This window comes from Schistocerca serialis, chromosome 3 (assembly GCF_023864345.2).
Source record: "Schistocerca serialis cubense isolate TAMUIC-IGC-003099 chromosome 3, iqSchSeri2.2, whole genome shotgun sequence".
NCBI lineage: Eukaryota > Metazoa > Arthropoda > Insecta > Orthoptera > Acrididae > Schistocerca > Schistocerca serialis.
In genome coordinates this window covers 808506777-808531138 of record NC_064640.1, presented here as the reverse complement: position 1 = coordinate 808531138, position 24362 = coordinate 808506777, and the positions used below count along the sequence as shown (strand labels likewise).

The 24362-nt window shown below is 38.7% G+C and overlaps 1 protein-coding gene across 1 annotated transcript in view; it reads left to right on the top strand.

Annotated features, from left to right (window-relative positions):
• The window catches only part of LOC126470661 (uncharacterized), a 328353-nt gene that overhangs the window by 215825 nt on the left and 88166 nt on the right, over window positions 1-24362 (top strand). Inside the window, exons 11-14 of the mRNA XM_050098652.1 lie at window positions 8910-9158; window positions 9294-9487; window positions 9598-9820; window positions 19318-19568. Of these exons, the coding sequence (XP_049954609.1) occupies window positions 8910-9158; window positions 9294-9487; window positions 9598-9820; window positions 19318-19568 (917 nt within the window). The remainder of the gene's footprint in view (window positions 1-8909; window positions 9159-9293; window positions 9488-9597; window positions 9821-19317; window positions 19569-24362) is intronic.

The window sequence follows — 24362 nt, the reverse complement described above, 5'->3', positions numbered from 1 at the left end:
TTTTGCACAGAGCACAACATAATCATAACTAACACTTGGTTTAAGAATCATGAAAGAAGGTTGTATACATGGAAGAACCCTGGAGATACTAAAAGGTATCAGATAGATTATATAATGGTAAGACAGAGATTTAGGAACCAGGTTTTAAATTGTAAGACATTTCCAGGGGCAGATGTGGATTCTGACCACAATCTATTGGTTATGACCTGTAGATTAAAACTGAAGAAACTGCAAAAAGGTGGGAATTTAAGGAGATGGGACCTGGATAAACTAAAAGAACCAGAGGTTGTACAGAGATTCAGGGAGAGTATAAGGGAGCAATTGACAGGAATGGGGGAAATAAATACAGTAGAAGAAGAATGGGTAACTTTGAGGGATGAAGTAGTGAAGGCAGCAGAGGATCAAGTAGGTAAAAAGACGAGGGCTAGTAGAAATCCTTGGGTAACAGAAGAAATATTGAATTTAATTGATGAAAGGAGAAAATATAAAAATGCAGTAAGTGAAACAGGCAAAAAGGAATACAAATGTCTCAAAAATGAGATCGACAGGAAGTGCAAAATGGCTAAGCAGGGATGGCTAGAGGACAAATGTAAGGATGTAGAGGCCTATCTCACTAGGGGTAAGATAGATACCGCCTACAGGAAAATTAAAGATACCTTTGGAGATAAGAGAACGACTTGTATGAATATCAAGAGCTCAGATGGAAACCCAGTTCTAAGCAAAGAAGGAAAAGCAGAAAGGTGGAAGGAGTATATAGAGGGTCTATACAAGGGCAATGTACTTGAGGACAATATTATGGAAATGGAAGAGGATGTAGATGAAGATGAAATGGGAGATATGATACTGCGGGAAGAGTTTGACAGAGCACTGAAAGACCTGAGTCGAAACAAGGCCCCCGGAGTAGACAATATTCCGTTGGAACTACTGACGGCCGTGGGAGAGCCAGTCCTGACAAAACTCTACCATCTGGTGAGCAAGATGTATGAAACAGGCGAAATACCCTCAGACTTCAAGAAGAATATAATAATTCCAATCCCAAAGAAAGCAGGTGTTGACAGATGTGAAAATTACCGAACTATCAGCTTAATAAGTCACAGCTGCAAAATACTAACACGAATTCTTTACAGACGAATGGAAAAACTAGTAGAAGCCAACCTCGGGGAAGATCAGTTTGGATTCCGTAGAAACACTGGAACACGTGAGGCAATACTGACCTTACGACTTATCTTAGAAGAAAGATTAAGGAAAGGCAAACCTACGTTTCTAGCATTTGTAGACTTAGAGAAAGCTTTTGACAATGTTGACTGGAATACTCTCTTTCAAAATCTAAAGGTGGCAGGGGTAAAATACAGGGAGCGAAAGGCTATTTACAATTTGTACAGGAACCAGATGGCAGTTATAAGAGTCGAGGGACATGAAAGGGAAGCAGTGTTTGGGAAGGGAGTAAGACAGGGTTGTAGCCTCTCCCCGATGTTGTTCAATGTGTATATTGAGCAAGCAGTAAAGGAAACAAAAGAAAAATTTGGAGTAGGTATTAAAATTCATGGAGAAGAAACAAAAACTTTGAGGTTCGCCGATGACATTGTAATTCTGTCAGAGACAGCAAAGGACTTGGAAGAGCAGTTGAATGGAATGGACAGTGTCTTGAAAGGAGGATATAAGATGAACGTCAACAAAAGCAAAACAAGGATAATGGAATGTAGTCTAATTAAGTCGGGTGATGCTGAGGGAATTAGATTAGGAAATGAGGCACTTAAAGTAGTAAAGGAGTTTTGCTATTTGGGGAGCAAAATAACTGATGATGGTCGAAGTAGAGAGGATATAAAATGTAGGCTGGCAATGGCAAGGAAAGCGTTTCTGAAGAAGAGAAATTTGTTAACATCCAGTATTGATTTAAGTGTCAGGAAGTCATTTCTGAAAGTATTCGTATGGAGTGTAGCCATGTATGGAAGTGAAACATGGACGATAAATAGTTTGGACAAGAAGAGAATAGAAGCTTTCGAAATGTGGTGCTACAGAAGAATGCTGAAGATTAGATGGGTAGATCACATAACTAATGAGGAAGTATTGAATAGGATTGGGGAGAAGAGAAGTTTGTGGCACAACTTGACCAGAAGAAGGGATCGGTTGGTAGGACATGTTCTGAGGCATCAAGGGATCACCAATTTAGTATTGGAGGGCAGCGTGGAGGGTAAAAATCGTAGAGGGAGACCAAGAGATGAATACACTAAGCAGATTCAGAAGGATGTAGGTTGCAGTAGGTACTGGGAGATGAAAAAGCTTGCACAGGATAGAGTAGCATGGAGAGCTGCATCAAACCAGTCTCAGGACTGAAGACCACAACAACAACAACAACTAACTGACATTTAATTATAACAAATTGTACCAAGAGCAATGCATTTTTGATGGGTCCTCAAGCAAACTGTACAATTGACAACAGGTTTTTGAGAGATTGAAACAGTGTATACCCATAATTATGGACTTAACTGCAAGCCAATATGGCATTTCTAGAGTGTATGAAGAGAGATGGCATCATGTGACATAGGTCGCATTCGTCCATCTCATTGGTCTATGTTCAGACACACATCCAAAATATTGTACATGCTAGATACTACTCTACATGTTCAGAAATACTCCCAAACATGCTTTTTCCACACTATGACATGAGAAACTCGACATGCTCAGTGTTGACATTCGAATGCACAGTCCATGTGCCTATGGCTTTAGAAGCTTAAATTTTTCACACTGAGGAACCGTAGACCATAGTATGTGACATAAATTTCACCCGTTCGTAAGAAAAAGGGGCAGGCAGGCAGACAAGAAGGGTTCCAGTTTTACCAATTGAAGCATGGAACCAAGGCATGGTTTCTATCAGCCAACCATAGCACGGGGTAGGTGATGTCATGTGGACATCACTGCTGTTGCATATGACAGATGGAAAAATTTAAATCGAGTAGTAGTATTTATAACTCCTTATGGAGTCATATTCATTGGTTTTGCTAGCAGGCAACCCAAGTATCATCTTTTAGCCTAACATAGACCTTGGGCTCGTCACAAACTTTATTTTGCGAAATGGTATAACTAATATTTAAATTTTGACATAGATATTCTGTGTGTGCCATTTTACTGGCAGAAACGCATTTGCTTGTCATCATTTGTTGTGTAGTGTGACTGGCCTACAGACTGGCTTATAGATGCGAACCAAGCTGGCACCATATGTTTGTGAAGCTGAAATGCCATTTTTGGTGTTTTTTTATTCATACTTGTGTGTTATATAATTATGTGGTTTAATACATGCGGCACATTGGCGGACCGTGACAAGATGCCTCAGACCACACAGCTACCCCTCACGGCTCCATTGTTTCTCAGGCAGACTACTACAGAACAAAATATCGTGATAAAAATATATCCTCAGTTCAATGTGTCCACATTTCCAATATATTGTACACTTGTTACAATCTTCATATAACTTTAAGCCCTTACAACGAAGCACCATCTAAATTAGGTGGGCAAATTATCTTAGTGATCCTGACAAGCTTTAAGAGCTTTCTACAGCAAAATGAAAACTGACGTCATGATAAAAAGCAAAGTTTAATGAAAGAAATTTATCAATAAAAGAATTCCAAAATGAGCGTGGGATCTTTGAGGTTTTTGTGAATAAAGCCATGTAGATCACTCATTGTATTTCTTTATTTATAACAATGTTTTTTGCTACTCCAATCATCAGATTAAAACTTTAAACTCGTAAAACAAATTTCATTGTCAGTTGCAGTAAAAGCCATATAGTGTGTCAACTGTTAACTTCTGGAAGTTTTGATCTGGTGATAACCGAAACGTCATTATAAACAAACAAATACACTGCTGAACCAAAACATAATGACCATTGGCTTGATTACTTGTTGGTCCACCTTTCTGTATAACATGGATTCAGCACATCCTTAATATGTTTCCGGAGGTATGTGGCACCTGAGGACTGTGCACTGGTTATCCAGTTCCCATAAATTATGGACTGATGTGTTCCATAGAGTTCAGATAGATGTATTTGGTGGCCAAGACATCAATGTGAGTTCACTGTCATGCTCCTCAAACCATTGTTGCAGGATTCTGGCCTTATGACAGGGACAGTTATTCTGCTGGAAGTTTCCATCACTGTTGTTGAAGACATCAAACATGAAGGAATTCTGGTGGTCCACAATAATGGTCACATAGTCTACAACTATCATCATGCCTTCGATAACTGCTATAGACCCCATAGAGGCCTAGCCCCCATAGGATAATATTGTCCCCAGAAGCCCACATCTGTGGTGAGATGTATGTTTCGAGCAGCAATTCACCTCGATGATGGTGTGTCAGGACATGACCATTGACGTGATGTAACGAGAAACATGATTCACATGACCAGGTGATGTTTTTCCAATGATATGTGGTGCACTCTTGATTATCCTGTGCCTGCTACAATCATAACTGATGATTTTGTTGGGTCAACAAAGGAACACATACAGGATACGCGGTGCAGAACTCTACGCTCTACAGTGTGTGTTGAACAATGTGCATCGAAACACTTTTGTGTGCGCCATCATTACACTCTTTTCATCAGATCTGCCACAGATTGCCATCTATCCTGTCTTACAGAGCAGGCAAGCCTGTGATTTTCATGTTCCATAATGATGCATGGATGTCCAACACCTTATTGGATACTCGTGGTTTCACTTCCTTCCACCATGTACCCTAGGTGCTCACTACAGTAACATGTAAAGAGCTGACCAGCTTTGCTGTTTCCAAGATGCTTCTTCCCAGGTGCCAGGCCATAACACACTACCCTTCGTCAAAATCACTAGTCAGTGTATTTCCCTGTTGTTGCCCTGTGTTATCGATAATGATTACTCATTTGTGTCTGTACTGCTTGTATACTTTCCTTCTTGCGGCATGTGACCGCAATATCACCAGGTGGCATTCAGTCTTGTGGTGGATAGTGGCCTTAATGTTTTGGGTCATCAGTTTATATTAAGGGATTTAAATATCTATGAGGGTTGTTTCAAAAGTAAGGTTCCCAACTCTGTGCCCTTACCGTGCTTGGTGCAATGCAAAATCTGGCAACACCACTGTGTTCACCGGATCCCCCACCACCGATTCCAACAACCAGCATGGATCTGCAATCGTTAGTACCAGCTGGACAGCCATAAGCGATGGAGCCTGTCGTCGCCGTCACCGCCAGGTGTGAAATTTGTGCGGACATCCAATTTTTGCACACAAGAAAGTTACCACCTGTAGAAATTCATCGGCAATTGAGTGAAGTGTATGGGGAAATGTGTATAAGCATTCAAAACATTCGCAAATGGTGTAGCAAGTTTGCCAATGGCCGTACGGACGTCCACGACGAACAACAAAATGAGAGGCTGTCAATCTCCAATGAAGTTGTGGCGAAAGTTGAGCAAATCCTGCTCAAAGATCGGTGAATCACCATCCGGCAACTGGCTGCTCAAATTCCTGAGGCTTCTGAAGCTTCAATTGACAGGATATTGAATGAAAAGCTAGGCTACCACAAGGTGTGCACGCGCTGGGGGCTGCACATGCTTTCAGAAGTCCACAAACAGCAACGTGTCAACTGTGCTGGGAAGTTCTGGAGTGAATGCGTCTAGAATAAGGAAGACTTCCTTGATTAAATTGTTATGGGGGATGAATTGTGATGCCATTATGTTACTCCGGAAACAAAACGACAATCGCGCAAATGCAAACACACCAGATCGCCACCACCAAAGAAGTTTAAGCAGCAGCTGTCAGCAGGAAAAATCATGGCATCGGTGTTTTGGGACTGGCATGGTGTACTCCCCATTGATTTTATGCCTAGAGGGACCAACATAAACTTGACAGGTTGTTGTGAGACCTTGAAAAAGCTCAGGCGCACAGTCCAAAATTACGTAGGGGAAAACTCAACAAAGGTGTAAGGCCACACCACGACAATGCCTGTCCACATGTGTCCCAACAAACGAAGGAGTTAATCGACAAATTTGGCTGGTATGTCATTGACCACCCCCTTACAGCCCCAGTGTGGCACCCAGCAATTACCATCTGATTCTGAAATTGAAGGAGCACCTAGACAGTCTACGATTCCAGACGGACGAGGAGCTGCAAGAAGTAGTTTCCAAGTTTCTCAATGGGTTGGCGGCGGACTTCTTTGAAGTTGGAATCCAAAAGTGGATTACTCGACAGAAAAAATGCGTAGGACAAAATGGGGACTATGTGGAAAAATAGCTTAAAGATCAATATTTCTAATGATGTAATCATTTTTTCGAGTAAAAAGTTCCTTGTGTCTAAAAAAAGTGGGGGAACCTTATTTTTGATACAACCCTCGTATTTTCACAAACGTTAAAGAAGACATCATGGAAACATCTAAAACTGTTGCAGTGTTACTGATCAAGTATTAATTGAAGACTCCTCATTCCAATGAGCAAGCAATGCTTTTTACAGGTTGTAGTACATACAGTGTGTTGTCTTCCCTAGTTATCATATTGTGGTATCACTTGCCATTTTCCCCTTAACTGTCAGAACAGTCTTGGAAATATGTTATGTTCCAAATTTCTTCTACATGGATACTTGGTCCAATTTAACCTATCAGCTTCTGTATTATTTCCATTTGCCTGCCTGCACATAAAAGTCATGTCTGCTAAGCCATTAACTGGTTAAAATGCTAAGGCTGATTGATTGTACACTTCAGTTTGTAAATATACATTGGAGTACTACGCATTTCTGTTTCAGGACTTATCATGTCAGGGAACACATCATTTTATCTGCAGGTTGTTGGTGGAGGTACCTGTCCCAACCCCTATGTTCATCATGTTTGCTTACTGTACAGTGTTAGCAACTATTTATGCAATAATGAATTTACAACATCATACAAACAATAATTTGTAGGTTCATCATATGAGGTATGGCTGTGTAGTGCTTGACTTAATCATTTCTGGATCAGTGTTCCTGATCATAAACTGCTGAATCTGCTCGTTTCTGTCATCTCAGAAAGTTTGCATTGCAGGAACATGCTGTATGTTTGTGAAGTAGCAGTTAGACGTTCCGAGTCATTGAAAGGTACCTAAAAGATGAAATTAGATGAAGAGTGCTTTTCATTCACACTTCTTGCTTTTGTCCTAAGTGATTTTATGTGCCAAAATGCTATGCAATAAAATGTGAGTGAAATTATATTAAGATGTTTATTTGTTTGTTTCCAAAACTAACACTTTTGTGAAAAGCAAAAGTTACTTAACTTCGCTGCTTGGGAAGCCTTATACTGTGTTTCTTCCAATTTTCATCAGTGTTTTCATATAAAAAATTTGTAACATTAGGGTATGCTCTCTGACTCCTATTTATGTGCTACATTTTTCATTGATATTGTTCTATTTCCAGTGAATAATTGAATATTTTGTGTTCTTTCAAAGTTAAGGGAGAGCACCTTTTCAAATAAGTAATTAATACTTATTATATAAAAAGGCGCTCTTAACAGGGTTCATTATAAAGTTGTTGCAGATGCAAACTGTACCAGCTGTGTTAGATGTTTGGCGAGTGAAACATTGTATATATCAACACTATTGAGTAGCCACTGAAGCACCTTTTATTCTTCATGTTTTTCTGTCATTATTAACACATATCATTAAACTGAACATCACACTGCAGTAATTTGGGGCCACTCCATCGAGTGGGTACATAAAATTCATGCTGGAAAAATATTTTGTAAAGAGAAACAAATGGACATTTTTCGTTAATGTTCAGAGTTTATTAAAACTCATGAATACCAGTATTTGTTTGCACTGACTCGATCTACATAATGCAGAAACAAAATTCCTAATACATAGTGAAATACAAGAGAGAATGCTCCAGATGACTTGTATTAGGAATAGCAGCAGATTTTAATTATTCAGTACAGTGTTGTGTATTACTTGTCATATAGTACATACAAGTTATATTTGTTAAGTAAACAGTACTCTGACATCTATGATGAAATACACATTTTTACCCTCCAAAACTTAAAATAATAAAGAATACTGCACTGCACCCAGATCTTTAATTCGGCTTCCTTTTAAACTCATCAAACCAAACCAAACTAGAAACTTGACCCAGTAAGTGTTTGTATGGCAAGGCAGATACATTTCAGGAGGAAGACAACTGGAAATACCCCCCCCCCCCCACCCACACACACACACACACACACACACACACACACACACACACACAGAAGTTGGCCCTTTTTTCCTTGTGCTTATTATGCTATTATATTTGTTGTTTTAGTTTAACATTTTGGAGTCCCATATTCAGAAATCTTGTAACACTAATATTAAGAAACTATGACTAGCCCCTAAAGTACTCCAGTTAACTAACACAATGTCAGTATGTTGTTTTCAGCAGTCTGGTGTGTGTCATTTTGCTATAGTGGCTTAATCAGAAACAAATGTCAGTTTCAGTTTATCAAAATTGGGTGGTATACATCTAAAGAAACTCCTCATGCTGTTAGAAATATCTCCCCACTAAATTGTACAACAATTGAAATCTTTTCTAGCTATCTACTACCATACATTTTCTTGTACATAGAACAGATGTGTGCTGCATGTGATACTAAAAGTATTTAAGGAACTTTGTGTCATCTTCATGAAAGACTGTACTCAGCTTTAGGATGAAAAATATTTATGTAAACAGTAGACATTAATAATTCATTGGTAATAGATATTTTTCTCAACAATGTGTACTTCGATATATAGTTACTGGCATAACTTGATTGCTTAGTAACATACATAGGATGATACGTTTAGATGACCGTGATTCTATTTTATATTTAAGTTCTTTATTATGTGTGGTTGTTCCATGTGCCATGCTGTAATTGCTTATTTTATCTGTGTGAGATTGAAATACTTTTTTTCTTGCAGATCCTTGTTTCAACTGTGCAGTTGTCAACAAACCAGCCAGTAATTGAGTTGCGAGGAAAATATATGCTTTCATCTCAGCACAAATCACCCCAGTCAATTGCAGGGCATATGAAGCGTGCAAGACCGCCCCCAGGACCATTTATATTTTTTTATCGGTTACCAAAAGAGGGATCTGAAGTATGTGTAGATACAAGAACTTATGGGAATGATGCAAGATTTGTACGAAGATCCTGCAGACCAAATGCAGAGGTTGTAATACAAAAATTAGTTAGTGACTTAAACTTATAACAATATGTTCTTTTTCCATAGGAAATACTTTAATGTGAAATTTTATAGTGCACCAACAACATACTGTGTGTTAAATAATGTGATTATGCTTTACAGATTAGGCACTGCATTGAAAAAGGTACTCTACATTTGTACATTGTCACAACTACTAATATTGAAAAAAATAGTGAGATAACCATCAGTCATGATACACTACAGGATTCAGAAGGGAACCCTACATCATGTGCTTGTGGAAATTCTGCTGAATGTTTGGCACTCAATCCTAAAAAACCTACGCAGGAGGTGTCAGAGTAAGTCACAGCCATAAGATTCACTCAACCTCTCAAGAACTGTAAGCAGAGCACACCATGGTATTGTAACAGAATGTTGTTTGTTAGAAATTGAATATTTGATTTTGCAGTCGTGAGCAGCGCCGCAGGAGTCGTCGCACTACATCCTCAGAAGATGGGGAATCATCCCCAGCAACTCAGCAGATACAACAGAACACTTCTACTGCAGCTCCCCGTCGAAATGTGATCAGCATAAAACTACCCACTCAGAAGACAGAAGAACCTCAGCCAGAGAAACTATCACCTGCTTCATCGTCTGACGTTACTCAGGAGCCAGAAAAAAAGAGAAAACTCGTAAGTATATTATGTTCTACCCATAGCAACTTAACTGTTATTAAACTCCGAGTTTTCTCATTTTTATTATGCTGACAGAAAGTTAAAATCCCAAGTATACTCGGGCAAATTCAGAACAGACGTTTGAAAAAAATAAAGACCCACTTATATCGTTTCAGTACTGATAATTAAGTTTTCAGCCACTAGAGAGCATCTGAGTCAGTCAGCAGCGACTGGCTAAGACACAAACAGCCACAGGGAAGTAACCAATTTTGTTACATTTTACGACTTCCTAACCAAGAGTGAATTGTATAGTTTCATCAGTGTGCTTTGGTAGTTTAGGTTTTTTTTGGGTTTGTGTGTGTTAATTTAATATTTAATAGAGACAGTTCTCGCGTTTTTGTATGTATTGGGAAGTAAACAAATTTTGTGATGTATTACAAGTTCCTAATCGGGAGAGAATTATTTAGTGTTACCCGAGTGCTTTGGTAGTTCAGTCTTTGAATCGATGTGTGTTAACATAATTTATAAGACACAGTTCTTGAATTTTCCTCCATGTCTACAGTAGAGTTCTATAGCGCGTGTCGATTGTCCTTTTTTGTCTGTGTAGTGTAGTTTTCCACGGTCTTTAGTATGAATAGAGACTGTGATGGCTGTGTGCAGATGCAAGCCAAGTTGGTGGCACTTCACTCTCAGCTCCAGGCTGTGATGGCTTTGATTACACAGTTTGAAGCTGCAGTGGATGGGCATCACTGTTGTGGGCTGGCCATGCAGATCCAACAGACGTCCAGCATGTCTGAATCCGCCGATCGGCCTGCACCGATGACCAGCCCCGTTACTGCTCTGACTGAGATTGACCACTCACCCGTGACCGAGTGGGAGGTCGCTTCGGGGTGCAGCAGGCAGCAGAAGACTTCCCAGGGGGCCGTACATAATGTTTCCCCAGTTAGTCTGACAAACAGGTTCCAAATGCTGTCTGTGGCTGACACTGTCCCTCACCCAGGTGCAGTTGCTTGTCCTGTTTCAGGGGAACCTTCTCAGCCTGCGAGATATTGGCAATCGCAGGTGGTGGGTTATTGGTAGTTGGGAGCTCCAATGCTAGGCCCATTATGCAGCTCCTTATAGTCATGGCTGCGAAGGAGGGAAAGAAAGCCAATGTACACTCCGTGTGCATACTGGGTAGAGTTACTCCAGACATGGAAAGGGTCCTTCCAGATGCCATGAAGAGCACAGGGTGCAGCCAACTGCAAGCACAGGGTGCAGCCAACTGCAGGTGGTGGCTCACATCAGTACCAATGATGTGCGTCACTTCAGATCAGAAGAGATTCTCTCTGGTTTCAAGTGGCTAACAGAAGTGGTAAAGGCTGCCAATCTTGCTTGCGAGATGAAAGCAGAGCTCACCATGTGCAACATAGTCAACAGGATTTATTGCGGACCTTTGGTACAGAGCCAAGTGGAGGGTGTGAATCAGACGCTCAGATGGTTCTATGACCTTTTAGGCTGCAGATTCCTCGACTTGTGCCACAGATTGGTCGGTTTCAGGTTCTGCTGAATAGGCCAGGAGTTCACTACATGCAGGAGGCAGCTACACAGGTAGCTGGGTAGCTGGGGCTGTGTGCATGGACTGGGTGGTTTTTTTAGGTTAGAGGCTCTCGGGGGGAAATACAAAGAGGGCTTCAGACTCCCAGACTGGATACAGGAAGAACATAGATACAGTAACCATCAATATAACAGTGTAAATTGTTGTAGCTGTGTTGGGAAAGTACCAGAGCTCCAAACACCAATAGAAAGCACCGATGGGGTGAGGTCATTCTTGTTAACTCAGATAAAATAATAATTTGATCCTTTTACTGACCTCCCAACTTAGATGGTACAATTGCTGAAAGGTTCAGAGAAAACTTGAGTTTAATTTGAAACCCATACCCAACTCATACAGTTTTAGTTGGTGGTGACTTTAATTTATCCTGGATATGTTGGCGAAAATACATGTTTAAACACAGTGGTATGCATAAAACAGCATCCGAAATTGTGCTAAATGCATTCTCTGAAAATTATTTTGAGCAGTTAATTCATGAGCTCACGTGAGTAGTAAGTAGTTGTGAAAACACACTTGACCTCTTAGCAACAAATAATCCTGAGCTAATAACAAGCATCAAAACAGATACAGAGATTAGTGAACACAGGGTTGTCGAAGCAAGATTGAATATTGTAACCCCCAAATCATCCAAAAATTAAAACAAAAAATATACCTATTCAAAAAAGCTGTAAAAAAATTCATGTGATGCCTTCCTGAGAGACAATCTCCACTCCTTCCAAATTAACAATATAAATGTAGAGACCAGATGTAGCTTGAATTCAAAGAAATTGTATTGATAGCAATTGAGAGATTTATAGCATACAAATTAACAAATGACAGAGATTACCCCCTTCGTACACAAAACAGGTCAGAACACTGTTGCAGAAACAACTAAAAAGGCATGCCAAATTCAAACGAATGCAAAATCTCCGAGATTGGTGATCTTCTATAAAAGCGTGAAATTTAGCGTGGACATCAATGTGAGGTGTTTTTAATACAGGGTGTATACGACCCGGGATATCCGGGAAAAACCCGGGAATTTTTTCATCCTGGAGAAAACCGGGAAAAACCCGGGAATTTTTTTGTAATTCTGGGAATTTTTAATTGTTTTAGCTTTCAGTTAAATTTTTGTAATTTTTACTGGTAAGAATGGATTCTCTAGCAAAGAATGTTACTGTATCCTGCTACTGGAGAATGATACTGCAGCAATAAAATATAAAAGAGAGGAAAAAAATAAAACTTTAGTAGCAAAGGAAATGCGAAATTTACAACAACAAAACACCGTACACGCACAAGTGTCTGCAAAAAGCAAAAATATGTCAAAGGCCGTAGGGGGGAGACTACGTAATTCTTCGTAACAATAAACTGCTTGCTGTGAGCATGACGTCACAACTGTTCGCATTAGGTTCTTTTGACCACTTGCCAGCGGGCTGATGCACATGCGTAGTTGACTCGCGTATGAGCAGTACCTTCTCCCACTTCCTGCTACTTGAAGTGTGGCTGTTAGCTGTAAGGGCAGTAGCAGCAAACAGCCAGATGCAAACGAGAAAAATTTTTCCCGCACGCCCTAGCTGCCAGATTCGCACATGAGCAGAGTTGTCTGAGTGGAAGTGGGGAGGTGGTTAGTCTCCATGTGACACGTATTTGCGTTAAGTGACGTTTAGTGATTTCGCTTCTCTTGGTTTACAGCTCCCACGTCAAATGAAAACAAAACAGATTTCTGTGGCTGGGAGCTATCAAGTGAATTAAAATACATTCACAAAATTACGGAGGGCAAAAATATATTATTAGTTTCAGTTTTCTGATTTACTTTTATTTGCAAGTTATTAGCAGTCAAGCATTAATCGCCTTGCAGAACAGTATAAGTTATTTTTGCAAGTTTGCTAAAGAAATTAGGCTTTATTAATCTTTCCACTGAGACAACCATTTTATTTGAAATGAAGTGTTTCATTCCACAGTATTGGCTAGTTCCAACTGTTCGCTGAATTTCAAGTGCACATTATCATTTTCTGCCATGTATGGGATTATGCCATAATAAGGAACCAAAAATGAGATTGTGTAGTATCAGATGGGACCTACTTCATTCTGAATCTGGAAAAAACGAATGTGCACTTCAAGCCGAATTATGCATTTTAGTATGGTTTACGAAATTATGATGCCCCATGGGAGTATCCTCTGATGCCCATTTTCTTTTATGGTGCAATGTAAGCTCTCTTAGTGCTTTATACATACGAACATGTGGGCTTCCTACACCACTGCAGCTGCACATGCGCAGTAATGCCTCTTTTCTGGTGCTCTCTGACTACTGCTCAATTGAACCTATTTCTAACGTCTTCGGATAGTATTGCGAACGGTGGTTCGAAAAGCGTTACTTTCAAAGTAAATTTTTTTTACTCAAGATGAATTATGTTACGTGTGAGAAAGTGCGATGATTTTCTAAATCACAGAGCGTTTAAAACTGAACACTTTGAGGACCAGCCATGTAAAAGAATTTCGAGCCCAGACATTTATGTCATAATTTTAAATTTACTGGCACATTTGTGTGATGTATCTTAAAGCACAACACACGCAAAAAAAGATCAATATTACATGTGAAAGCTTAGCTTCTGTTGTAGCTTGTTAATCGTAGAGACTAATATTATATGTGAGAGCTTAACTTTTCTTGTAGCTATAGCTATGTATATAAATATAAACCTTTAACTTTTCCTCTTTGTGTGTTCACACTACGTAACCAGTTATCTTGCTATTGGCTGACAATAACACGTGTCCTATGCTCTGAATATCTGCTGTCATCAGCTGGGAAGATCACATGGCATGAGATATGATTGGCTTACAAAGGACATCACAGCCTCGGTTTCAACGCTCCGGAAACTAACGCGCTGTGTTTGGTGCAATTCGAATTTATACTTTCGTAATACGAAAATATGCAGTGTATATGTTGCTGCATATCAAAGGTCTTTCCAAAACTTTCCCCTTTTTTTCCATTAAAAGTCTTTCTAAAACTTATCTCCCCTGTCTTTTCCTTTTTTTACGGGAAGTTCTATGCGAGTGTGTGTAATGTTAACCATTCAAAGTATTGATAAGTTTTACAGTCCTGAGGGAAAATCTACGGAAAACTTACTGTCACTTAGCATAGAAAAAGTGTATTTTCGCATGGGAAAAAGCATATTTTTTTAAACGGGATATCTGGAAAAAATCCGGGAATTTTTTTTCCCTTGTCCCCATATACACCCTGTAATAGTTTCCTCAGCAAACATATATTGAAACCTGGAGAAAATCCGAAGAGATTCTGGTTGTATGTAAAGTATGGTAGTGACAAGACACAGGCAATGCCTTCTCTGTGCGGTAGCAGTGGAAATACTATCAGTGACAGTGCTGCGAAAGCAGAATTACTAAATACAGCCTTTCAAAATTCCTTCACCAAAGAAGCCGAAGAAAATGTTCTAGAACTCGAACCAAGAATAGCTGTCAACATAAGGAACTTAGAAGTAGATATCCATGGAGTAGTAAAGCGATTTAAATAACTTAATAAAAGCATTCTTATGGTCGAGACTGTATACCAATTACATTCCTTTCACAGTATGCTGATACAATAGCTCCATACTGAACAATCACATACGACACCGAGCGAGGTGGCGCAGTGGTTAGCACACTGGACTCGCATTCGGGAGGACGACTGTTCAATCCCGTCTCCGGCCATCCTGATTTAGGTTTTCCGTGATTTCCCTAAATCGCTTCAGGCAAATGCCGGGATGGTTCCTTTGAATGGGCACGGCCGATTTCCTTCCCCATCCTTCCCTCACCCGAGCTTGCGCTCCGTCTCTAATGGCCTCGTTGTCGACGGGACGTTAAACACTAATCTCCTCCTCCAATCACATACGACCACTCACTCAACGAAAGCTCTGTACTCAAAGACTGGAAAGTTGCACAGGTCACACCAATATTCAAGAAAGGTAGTAGGAGTAACTGACTAAATTACAGGCCCATATCATTAACATCGATGTGCAGCAGGATTCTGGTACATATAATGTGTTCAAACATTATGAATTATCTCGAAGAGAACAGTCTATAGACACAGATTTAGGAAACATAATTCTTGTAAAACACAACTACTTCTTTACTCACAAGACGTGTTGTGTGCCATTGACAAGGGATTTCAAAGTGACTCTGTATTTATAGATTTCCAAAAGGCCTTTGACACTGTACCACACAAGCAGCTTGTAGTGAAACCGCGTGCTTATGGAATATCGTCTCAATTATGTGAGTGGATTCGTGATTTACTGTCAGAGAGGTCACAGTTCATAGTAGTTGATGGAAAGTCATTGAGTGAAACAGAAGTGATTTCTGGCATTCCCCAAGGTAGTGTTATAGGCCCTCTGCTGTTCCTTATCTATATAAATTAGTTGGGAGACAATCTGAGCAGCCATCTTAGGTTGTTTGCAGATGATGCTGCCATAATCGTCTAGTAAACTCATCAGGAGATCGAAACAAATTGTAAAATGCTTTAGAAAAGCATGGTGTGAAAATTGGCAATTGACCCAAAACAATGAGGTCATCCATATGAGTGTTAAAAGCAATCCGTTAAACTTGGTTACATGATAAATCGGTATAATTTAAAAGCTGTAAATTCAACTAAATACCTAAGAATTACTATAATGAACAATTTAAATTTGAAAGAACACTTGGAAAAGTGTAGTGGGGAAGACAAACCAAAGACTGTATTTTATTGGCAGACACTTAGAAAATGTAACAGATCGACTACACTATGCTTGTCCACCCTATTTTAGAGTACTGGTGTCCAGTGTGGGATCCTTACCAGATAGGATTAACAGAGTGCATAGAGAAAGTTTGAAGGAGAGCAGCAAGTTTTGTATTATCGTGAAATGGGGGAAAGAGTGTCAGGGACATGATACAGGATTTGGAATGGACATGACGGACTCTTCTCATGAAATTTCAATCACCAGCTTTCTCATCCAAATGCAAAAATATTTTATTAACGCCGGCCTTCATAGGAAGAAACAATCATCATAATAAAATAAGGGGAATCGGAGCTCACACAAAAATGTATAGGTGTTTGTTTTTTCCACACGCTGTTCAAGAGTGGAATAATAGAGAATTATTGTAAAGGTGGTTTGATGCAGCCTATGCCAGGCACTTTAGTGTCATTTGCAGTATCCATGTTGATGGTAGCGGGTCCTACATTTTTAGCCTGGCTGTCGTGTTTTGGTTGCAATAGCTGCCACTAGGTGTCATCTTTACTGTGTGCAGTTTTGGACACACTACAACAAAATGCACGCTTTGAGTCTCTTCTGTATTGTAGTTTGGCAGTGTTTTCACAAAAGGGTGGCTATTGTAATCCTGAGTTTGACATTGAATTTAGTGTCTCAGAGAGTGAAAAAGAATGTGATGTTACTTCATTAGAGATTGAGAGTGACAACAGTTCATCAGCAGAGTGACAGTGGTACAAGATAAAGACATCCACTGTGCTCCAGCCTGCTCCTTGAAGATTTATGTTCACACCAAACCATTGTGAAATACATGGTTAGACTTCATAGCTGTACAGAAACTAAAAAATGACTTAAAGTGTCAGGCTGTTTTAGCCAAAGTCCAGTGCATGAGTATACCCAGGATTTTATTAATAGGTATCTTAAGAATTTTGTAACTCATTATTTTGAGCTTCGAAAGGTATCTTTATTTGTCTGTATGTAATATCATTCATTATAGATTGTTTTTCATGAATAAAAAATATTATTTTTTGGAACATAATTTGGAAAAAAATATGTTAACGGATTAATGCATTCAGTCCCTCAGTTAGGTATATATAATAGTATACCACAAATATGTCTTTTGATCTTAGTATGTGTGGAATTATAAGATGCCTTGAGTTAATTATGGCCACCTCACCTCTCAGTTGTGGATATTGCAATGAGTATCAGTTGTACCTGAATGCTTACAGTTAGTATCAATTTGCTGGTAGTACAATTCTACAGACCACAAGTTTCATTATCATTTTGCTGTGGTGTTTCTTCTTATTCACACCTGACTTCCACTTGGAGTTGAATATTGTAAACTGCCATTAGATATTTGCATTGTTGACTTTTTTCATTCATTATAAAAAGTTGTAGTTATCCGTCTGTCGTCTGTATCTTTATATGTGTAGCCACTGTTGAAATCTCCTTAGTTTTTATATGATTTCCTGGTTTATGTGTTGTGACATTATCTGTTCTAGAATGATGTTGGATTGTGTGTCATTTTGTGTTTCGAAAAAATGGTTATTGAAATTGGTTCTTTTACGACAGAATTGTATTATAATATTATGAAAAGGATAGTTGCTACTCACCGTATAACGAAGATGCTGAGTCGTAGGTAGGCACAACCAAGAAGACTGTCGGAAAGTGAGAAGTGAGCTTTCAGGCAACAAGGCCTTCATCGAAAATAGACACACACACACACACACACACACACACACACACGCGTGCGGCCACAGTCTCTGGCAGCTGAAGTCAGTCTACGGTCTACAGCCCATCCATGATTTACATTAACTGAGCTTCAGCTGCCACAGACTGTCGCTGTGTGTGTGTGTGTGTGTGTGTGTGTGTGTGTGTGTGTGTATTTTCGATGAAGGCCTTGTTGGTTGAAAGCTTACTTTCCAACAGGCTTTTTGTTGTGCCTATCTGCGACTCAGCATCTGCGCTATACGGTGAGTAGCGACTATCCTTTTCATGACATTGTTGCATTCCATCCTGGATTTTCATTGTCTGAATTATATACCATCGCCCATCAAGTCCCTTTTGACTTAGTTTACATATCGTAGCTGTCGGGTATAATAGTGTAGATCAAACATTTAATACACCATGGCAATATTTACAGAGTGAAATACATACTTATCATCATGGTAGAAAAAGTATGATTTTGTGGCTAAAATGGTTTGGTAGAAAAAGTATGATTTTGTGGCTAAAATGGTTTGTCATTTTACATGGTTCTGTCATTCCCTGAGGCATTAAAGCTGAACTGTGCAGTTTACCATGGGGGCCAAACTGTATGAATTTTTATAAACAAGAATAATTAGTTGATTTCAGTCATGAAACAGGTCTCATTTCATTACTACCTAACTGTATGTGATAAATATTTTTATATGTGTCACTGATATCTGACTGTTGAAGAATAAAACTATGGTTTATGTAGGCAAATATTCCATTTAAAACCAAACACTGGAAAATCCAGGATGAAATAACAGTAATATGAACTAGAATAGATTGCTACTCATCGTATAGAGAAGGTGTTAGTGGCAATCAGTCACATTCAGGCCATACTGCCCGGAGGCGAGGACGTGTGCATGCATGGGTGTGTTTTCTACATTTGATGGATCTTTTCTGATTGCTGAATAATATCCAACAGCCTACTTTTAAATGTGCCTGTATGCTACCCAATGCTTTCTCCATGTAGTGAGCACCTGTCTGTCCTAATTCAAATCATAAATATTCCATGTGAGTAGTTAACAGTATGGGTGGGAGATATAAAGCTATAATGCCGCCATGTTCTATTGTATCATTTTGTTCTTAATGATTATTTTGCACTTTGGAGTATAAAGCACTCATTGTCCATTTTCTTCATCTTAATTATGTTGTGTATCTTGAACAACAGGTTTACAATATTCGCCATTGCAAATTTGTGTCCAATTTCATTTTCTACCATTATCATGCAGTGGCATTTCATGAAGCCTTAATTTGCTATGATCCATAATGTTAATATGTGGATGATCTAATGGTGCTGATATGTGATCTGTTCATCCACACACACACACACACACACACACACACACACACACACACACACACACACACACACACACACAATTTGGGCTACAGTACGACACGAAGAAACTTGTGAGAACAAGCTCCACTTTTACTCTCATCATAGGACATTTTCTTGATACTTCCAGACCAGGGAAGAACGAAAAATGGAGGCAATAATGAAAGCTTTTGAGAGACTTGAAAAAGCTGAGCAGAGACGGCAGGAAAATCAAGCCAAACAAGCACAGAAGAAGGATCATGAAACTGTAAAGAAAGAGTCACGTACTAGAAAGGAAAGAAGGGAAAGGACTAAATCAAAAGAGAAGGATAGTCCAAAAGAGAAGAGTGAATTGCCACAAAATATGAATAAGCAAGGACCTGAGAAACCAAGAAGGAGAAGGTGAGAAATTAAAAATGTTTTATTTCATAGTTATACAGTGTTCTTTAGACAGTTTCTTTCTGTAAATAACCACTTAATTTTATTGTGTGCACACACGTGTGTGTGTGTGTGTGTGTGTGTGTGTGTGTCTGCCAAACAAGGAATCATGTCTGCATCAAGGGTTGATTCAAGAAAAACTGAAAGCTGAATCATCTGCTACACTGCTGAAAACACTTTCTTTATATAAACAAATCAAAGCTACATTCCTTGACAAGTAGTTCTTCAGAAAAGTTTTACTTTCTGCATGAAAAATTAAAAATCACAAATTTTGTGTTCACGTGTTTTTTCACTGTGCAGTTGTTCTCAAATTATTGCTTACTATACTCTGAAGTGAAGTAACTCAGTGAGCGTTGTTTGAAGATTGTTCAGTGGATGATGAATGTGAAATGTGGTTGGTAATCTGACTGAGGAAGAAATAGGTAGCCTGAAATTGTCACCTTTTTTAAAAATACATCCCCCAAGCATCTGTAGATGTCTTTCAAACTCTATAGTCATCAGCAAGGAATTTCTGAATCCAATTCCGTCCTCCGTTTTTAAGGTGTGAAGAAGAATATGCTCATCTCTGTTTCCTTCTATAAGAAGCTCACAAATTCACCACTGTTTATAAGCAATGCTGCTTCTTTCAGGTCGGTTCACTTTAGGTTATAAATTGCTGTGCACAAAATTTATCTAACATATCAAAATGATTTTTATGATCATAAAAGATCTCTATCCCTTTCTTGCCAGTGGAGATTCATTTACCAATCCCTTGTATAACTTAAAAATGTTCACAAAAGAGTCTGATTACATTAAGTCATGTTGATATTGACTGCACTACACCAAACAGATTCCACCTGTTGCCAGTACATCAAGGGAAGCAAAACATTCATGTGCACTCAGTTTGGCAGTCTTCACAGAGCTGTGGTTCCGAGGAGTTGTGCCATTTACTGCTACATGACAATGGCATCAATCTCATGGTGACAGGAGACTAATTGACCATAGTTCATCCAATTTGCACAAAATATTTATAAAAATAAGTATACATAAATATTCTTCGTAAACCAGCCTATCTATTAGTGAAAACCATATTAAAATCCTTGCAGTAGTTCCAGAGATTAGCCCAAATATACAGACAGAACCATGGCAGGTGACTTCAATTTGCATATAGATAAAACAATATATAGTAGACTGATAGAAGATGCACTAAACAGTGCATCCTACTAAATTACACAAAGAAAGGAAAGTGTAATACTTCATTTAAATGACAATGCTGTGTGTGATAAGTGTGCTTAGGTAACACAAACTTGATAAGATCCAAAAGTAAGGATTGTTAAACAAATACTATACATGAGGGTGAATTGTTCATTAAGGTTTGGAGCTCCGTAACATGGCTATCTTTCTTGTGTGGATCTTCAAAATGCTCATAGTAAAAATAAATGCATGCACCAAACACCAACCATAAATATGTCATTTTATGGGAGTATCAAATTGGAATTAACATTAGTTAATTTGCTTCCCATCTCAGATATAATCAATCTGCTCTCCTACAAACAACTATTTGGCAGAGACTTGCCTGTTTGCTTTCTTTGTCTTTAAAGAAAAATAAAGGTACAGAACAGCCAGCTACAGGGAAAAAAATGTGAATTGTATCAGACATTATGGCTGTTGGTGAAATCGTTGGCAGTGTTTGAAAATGCCCATGTCTCTACTGCCTTCCTCAGCTGCCTCCAATACAGAGAGAGGAAAAAAACTTTCTAGTACATGGTTCCTGTTCTACAATGAAGCATAACTTATTCAAGAACTCGCATTGAAGTTTTGAAACTCTTGCTCAGTCTACGCTTACATGTGCGCATACATCCAACAGAAAAATTCTAAACCTTTATTACCCCTACACGGTTTGCCTAATTGTGCTCTTAGTTCTCAAGAGGTCAGGCCCAAGTGCAAGGATGACTTCCAACAAACATGGCAGTTTTTTCAATAACATATTTACTTCCTCAAATATCACTTAAATCATTGCAGTGTAAATAGTATCTGTTGTGATATACTTGTTGCTCTCCAACAATATGCTTAGTGGTCTGACTAATATTTACCAGCTAGTGTTACTTTTGGGCAAATTTTCGCACAAATGATTTATTATTAATAAAACTCTCCAAATCACTCTAGTCCTCTACTCTTTACTAGGAAAAATATTACAACTGGTTGAACTACAAACAAAATATTTGTCACAAGACTGAAGTAACTTTTAAATGAATAATATAACAACTAAATGGATGATAACTGTTACTAAAGTTTCTATCTGCCTCTTTTCATGAAGAACAGAGACTTCATTAAATACCTTAGGAATGGTTCATGCACAACAACTAAATGGATGATAACTGTTACTAAAGTTTCTATCCGCCTCTGTTCACAAAGAACAGAGACTTCATTAAATACCTTAGGAATGGTTCATGCAAGTTCTTGTGTAATTGTCTTTGAAATCACCTTTTTTTATAGTATCTTCAGTCATTACTCATGCTGCACAGTTGTTTTTAGTTAAAACTGCTTCTCTGTTTTATCCCACCATACATAAATAGCAGAATAGAATTGCAGGGTGGTTTCTCAGCAAGACAGACTTTCCTGTCTTCTGCCTATGTTTCATACTGACAGGGGAAGTACCCCTTCTTGAACATCTAAAATCAAGTACAAATGTGTTTACAACATGAAGCTGTGCTTGTTCCACCACCCATCAGGGTTATTTATATGTAGAACTCCACATTTGTGTATAATCAATGTTTGATGGATAACAAGTCTAATGTCTAGAGAAGCACAAGTCGCTGATGAAAGAATACCATGTAACAGACAGTTAAGACCAGCAGATACACAAAAGACATAAATTAGGTATTATGTGGCTGAAAGCTACATGAAATTTGCTGTAAACAATATAATATGTTAACAGATGCAGTACGTACCTGTCTCTATTTTCCAAACTAGTAGATGCTGTGTTGTGGAATGTTCTTCCGTTATTTGTTATCAGTGTGCAAAAGTGGAGTTTCAGTGTAGTGACTAAAACACAATGAAATGGGACAGTGTGCACAGTTGACAAGGGTGCCGTGTGGACATGCTACATTGTCTTCAGTGTATCCACTCTGCTGTAGTCCAATATCAAAAGCCACAGTGCCTACATTATCAAATGATGCAACAGGAGCATCAACATCATCATATCCAGACCTTTGCAAGGCATATGTCAACATACAGTGAAACCCCGCTTTTACACATTTCAAGGGACTTCAAAAAAATGGTGTAAAATGCAGGAAGTAATGTTTTAAGCTGTAAAAGTTATGTATAGGATACCCCCTTGCATTTTTGCGCTTTATGTATATGCACATAATAGGCATCAAAATACTCATATCAGGGACTTGTTTATTATCTGATAATGGTTTATTATCTAATGAAAACCACTGATATAATGGGAACTGATAATTGGGAAGCAGAAATGTTGGACTCAGTTTCATACATCATTATCGATGTTTTTGGAATGCCTGCAGCTGTCATTCATTATTTAATAATGAAACACTGCATCAGTTACATATTTTTTCATGCTTTGCACAGCATGTTTCAAGAATTTTTTCTTGATGTCAAGTATTTCGTGTGGTGTTTGCATATGTATTGTTCCGAGTCTCTTGGACTCTCTGAGGTTATCCGGTACTGTGCTTCCTCAGTTACGTAGAAAATCACACACACACACACACACACACACACACACACACACACACACACTCACTCACTCACATTGTATTTTTTTGTAACATCACAAAAACACATATGTAAATATTCCACTTAACAACGAGAATAAATCCTTGAAACACGTTTTGCTCAGCATGAGAATATATGTAATTCACATTGTGTTCAAACCAAAAACATTTGAGCAATGCAAACTGAATCAAGGTGTCAAATAGCGCTACAAGTGGCCAAAAGACGAAACACACTAAATATAGTTCAACAGAGGTGTGACAATGGTTACGACAGTCACTAAACTGCACATGCACTGTAGAGACAATTTGGATATGGTTGTGACTGGTCAAGATACCTTTATTTGTATGAACCTAGTTACTCCTATCAGCCACCTTGCAGAGTAGAGTTTGGCAGTGGTAGGAGATACAACACAAATTGTTCCAACTTTACACATTTAACGGTTTAAATCTGCTAAGTAGAGCACCGTGGTGTCAAGAAACTTAACCACATAATGTTTGTAAACACTACGTGATGGCCAACATCATGCCAGCATCGTTTTACGTCAGTTTTTTCCGTGAACATTTTTTCATAAAGCGTAAATCGCGAGAAAATTATAAATATGTTGACATAAAATCGGGTATGAATTAACATTGTGGACATACGAAATTTGACAGGAGTGATAAAAAAATGTTGTAAACGGCGGGAAAACATTAATTGCAGGAACATAAAAGTGTGGTTATGTTGGTCGGAAGTTAGATGTAGATAACAGAATGAAGGCAGATTATAAAATATCATTCATGTAATGTGACCTGTGGTTTGTCAATTTGCAAGAGTATGAAATCAACAAGATGTCTGCAGTACGTACTGTCTAAAAAACATACATCCATGGGTTGGCAGTATTTGGTTGTCTTTGGTGGCAGTATCTGTAATGTAATATTTTATTGAGAACATGTTCTTCTATCAGAATGTAATCTTTGTGTGCTGATCATGAATCACAAAGTAATAGACCATTTTCACCAATGCATTCACAAAGGACCAAATTGAAAAAAGCTTTTCTTCTGCTCT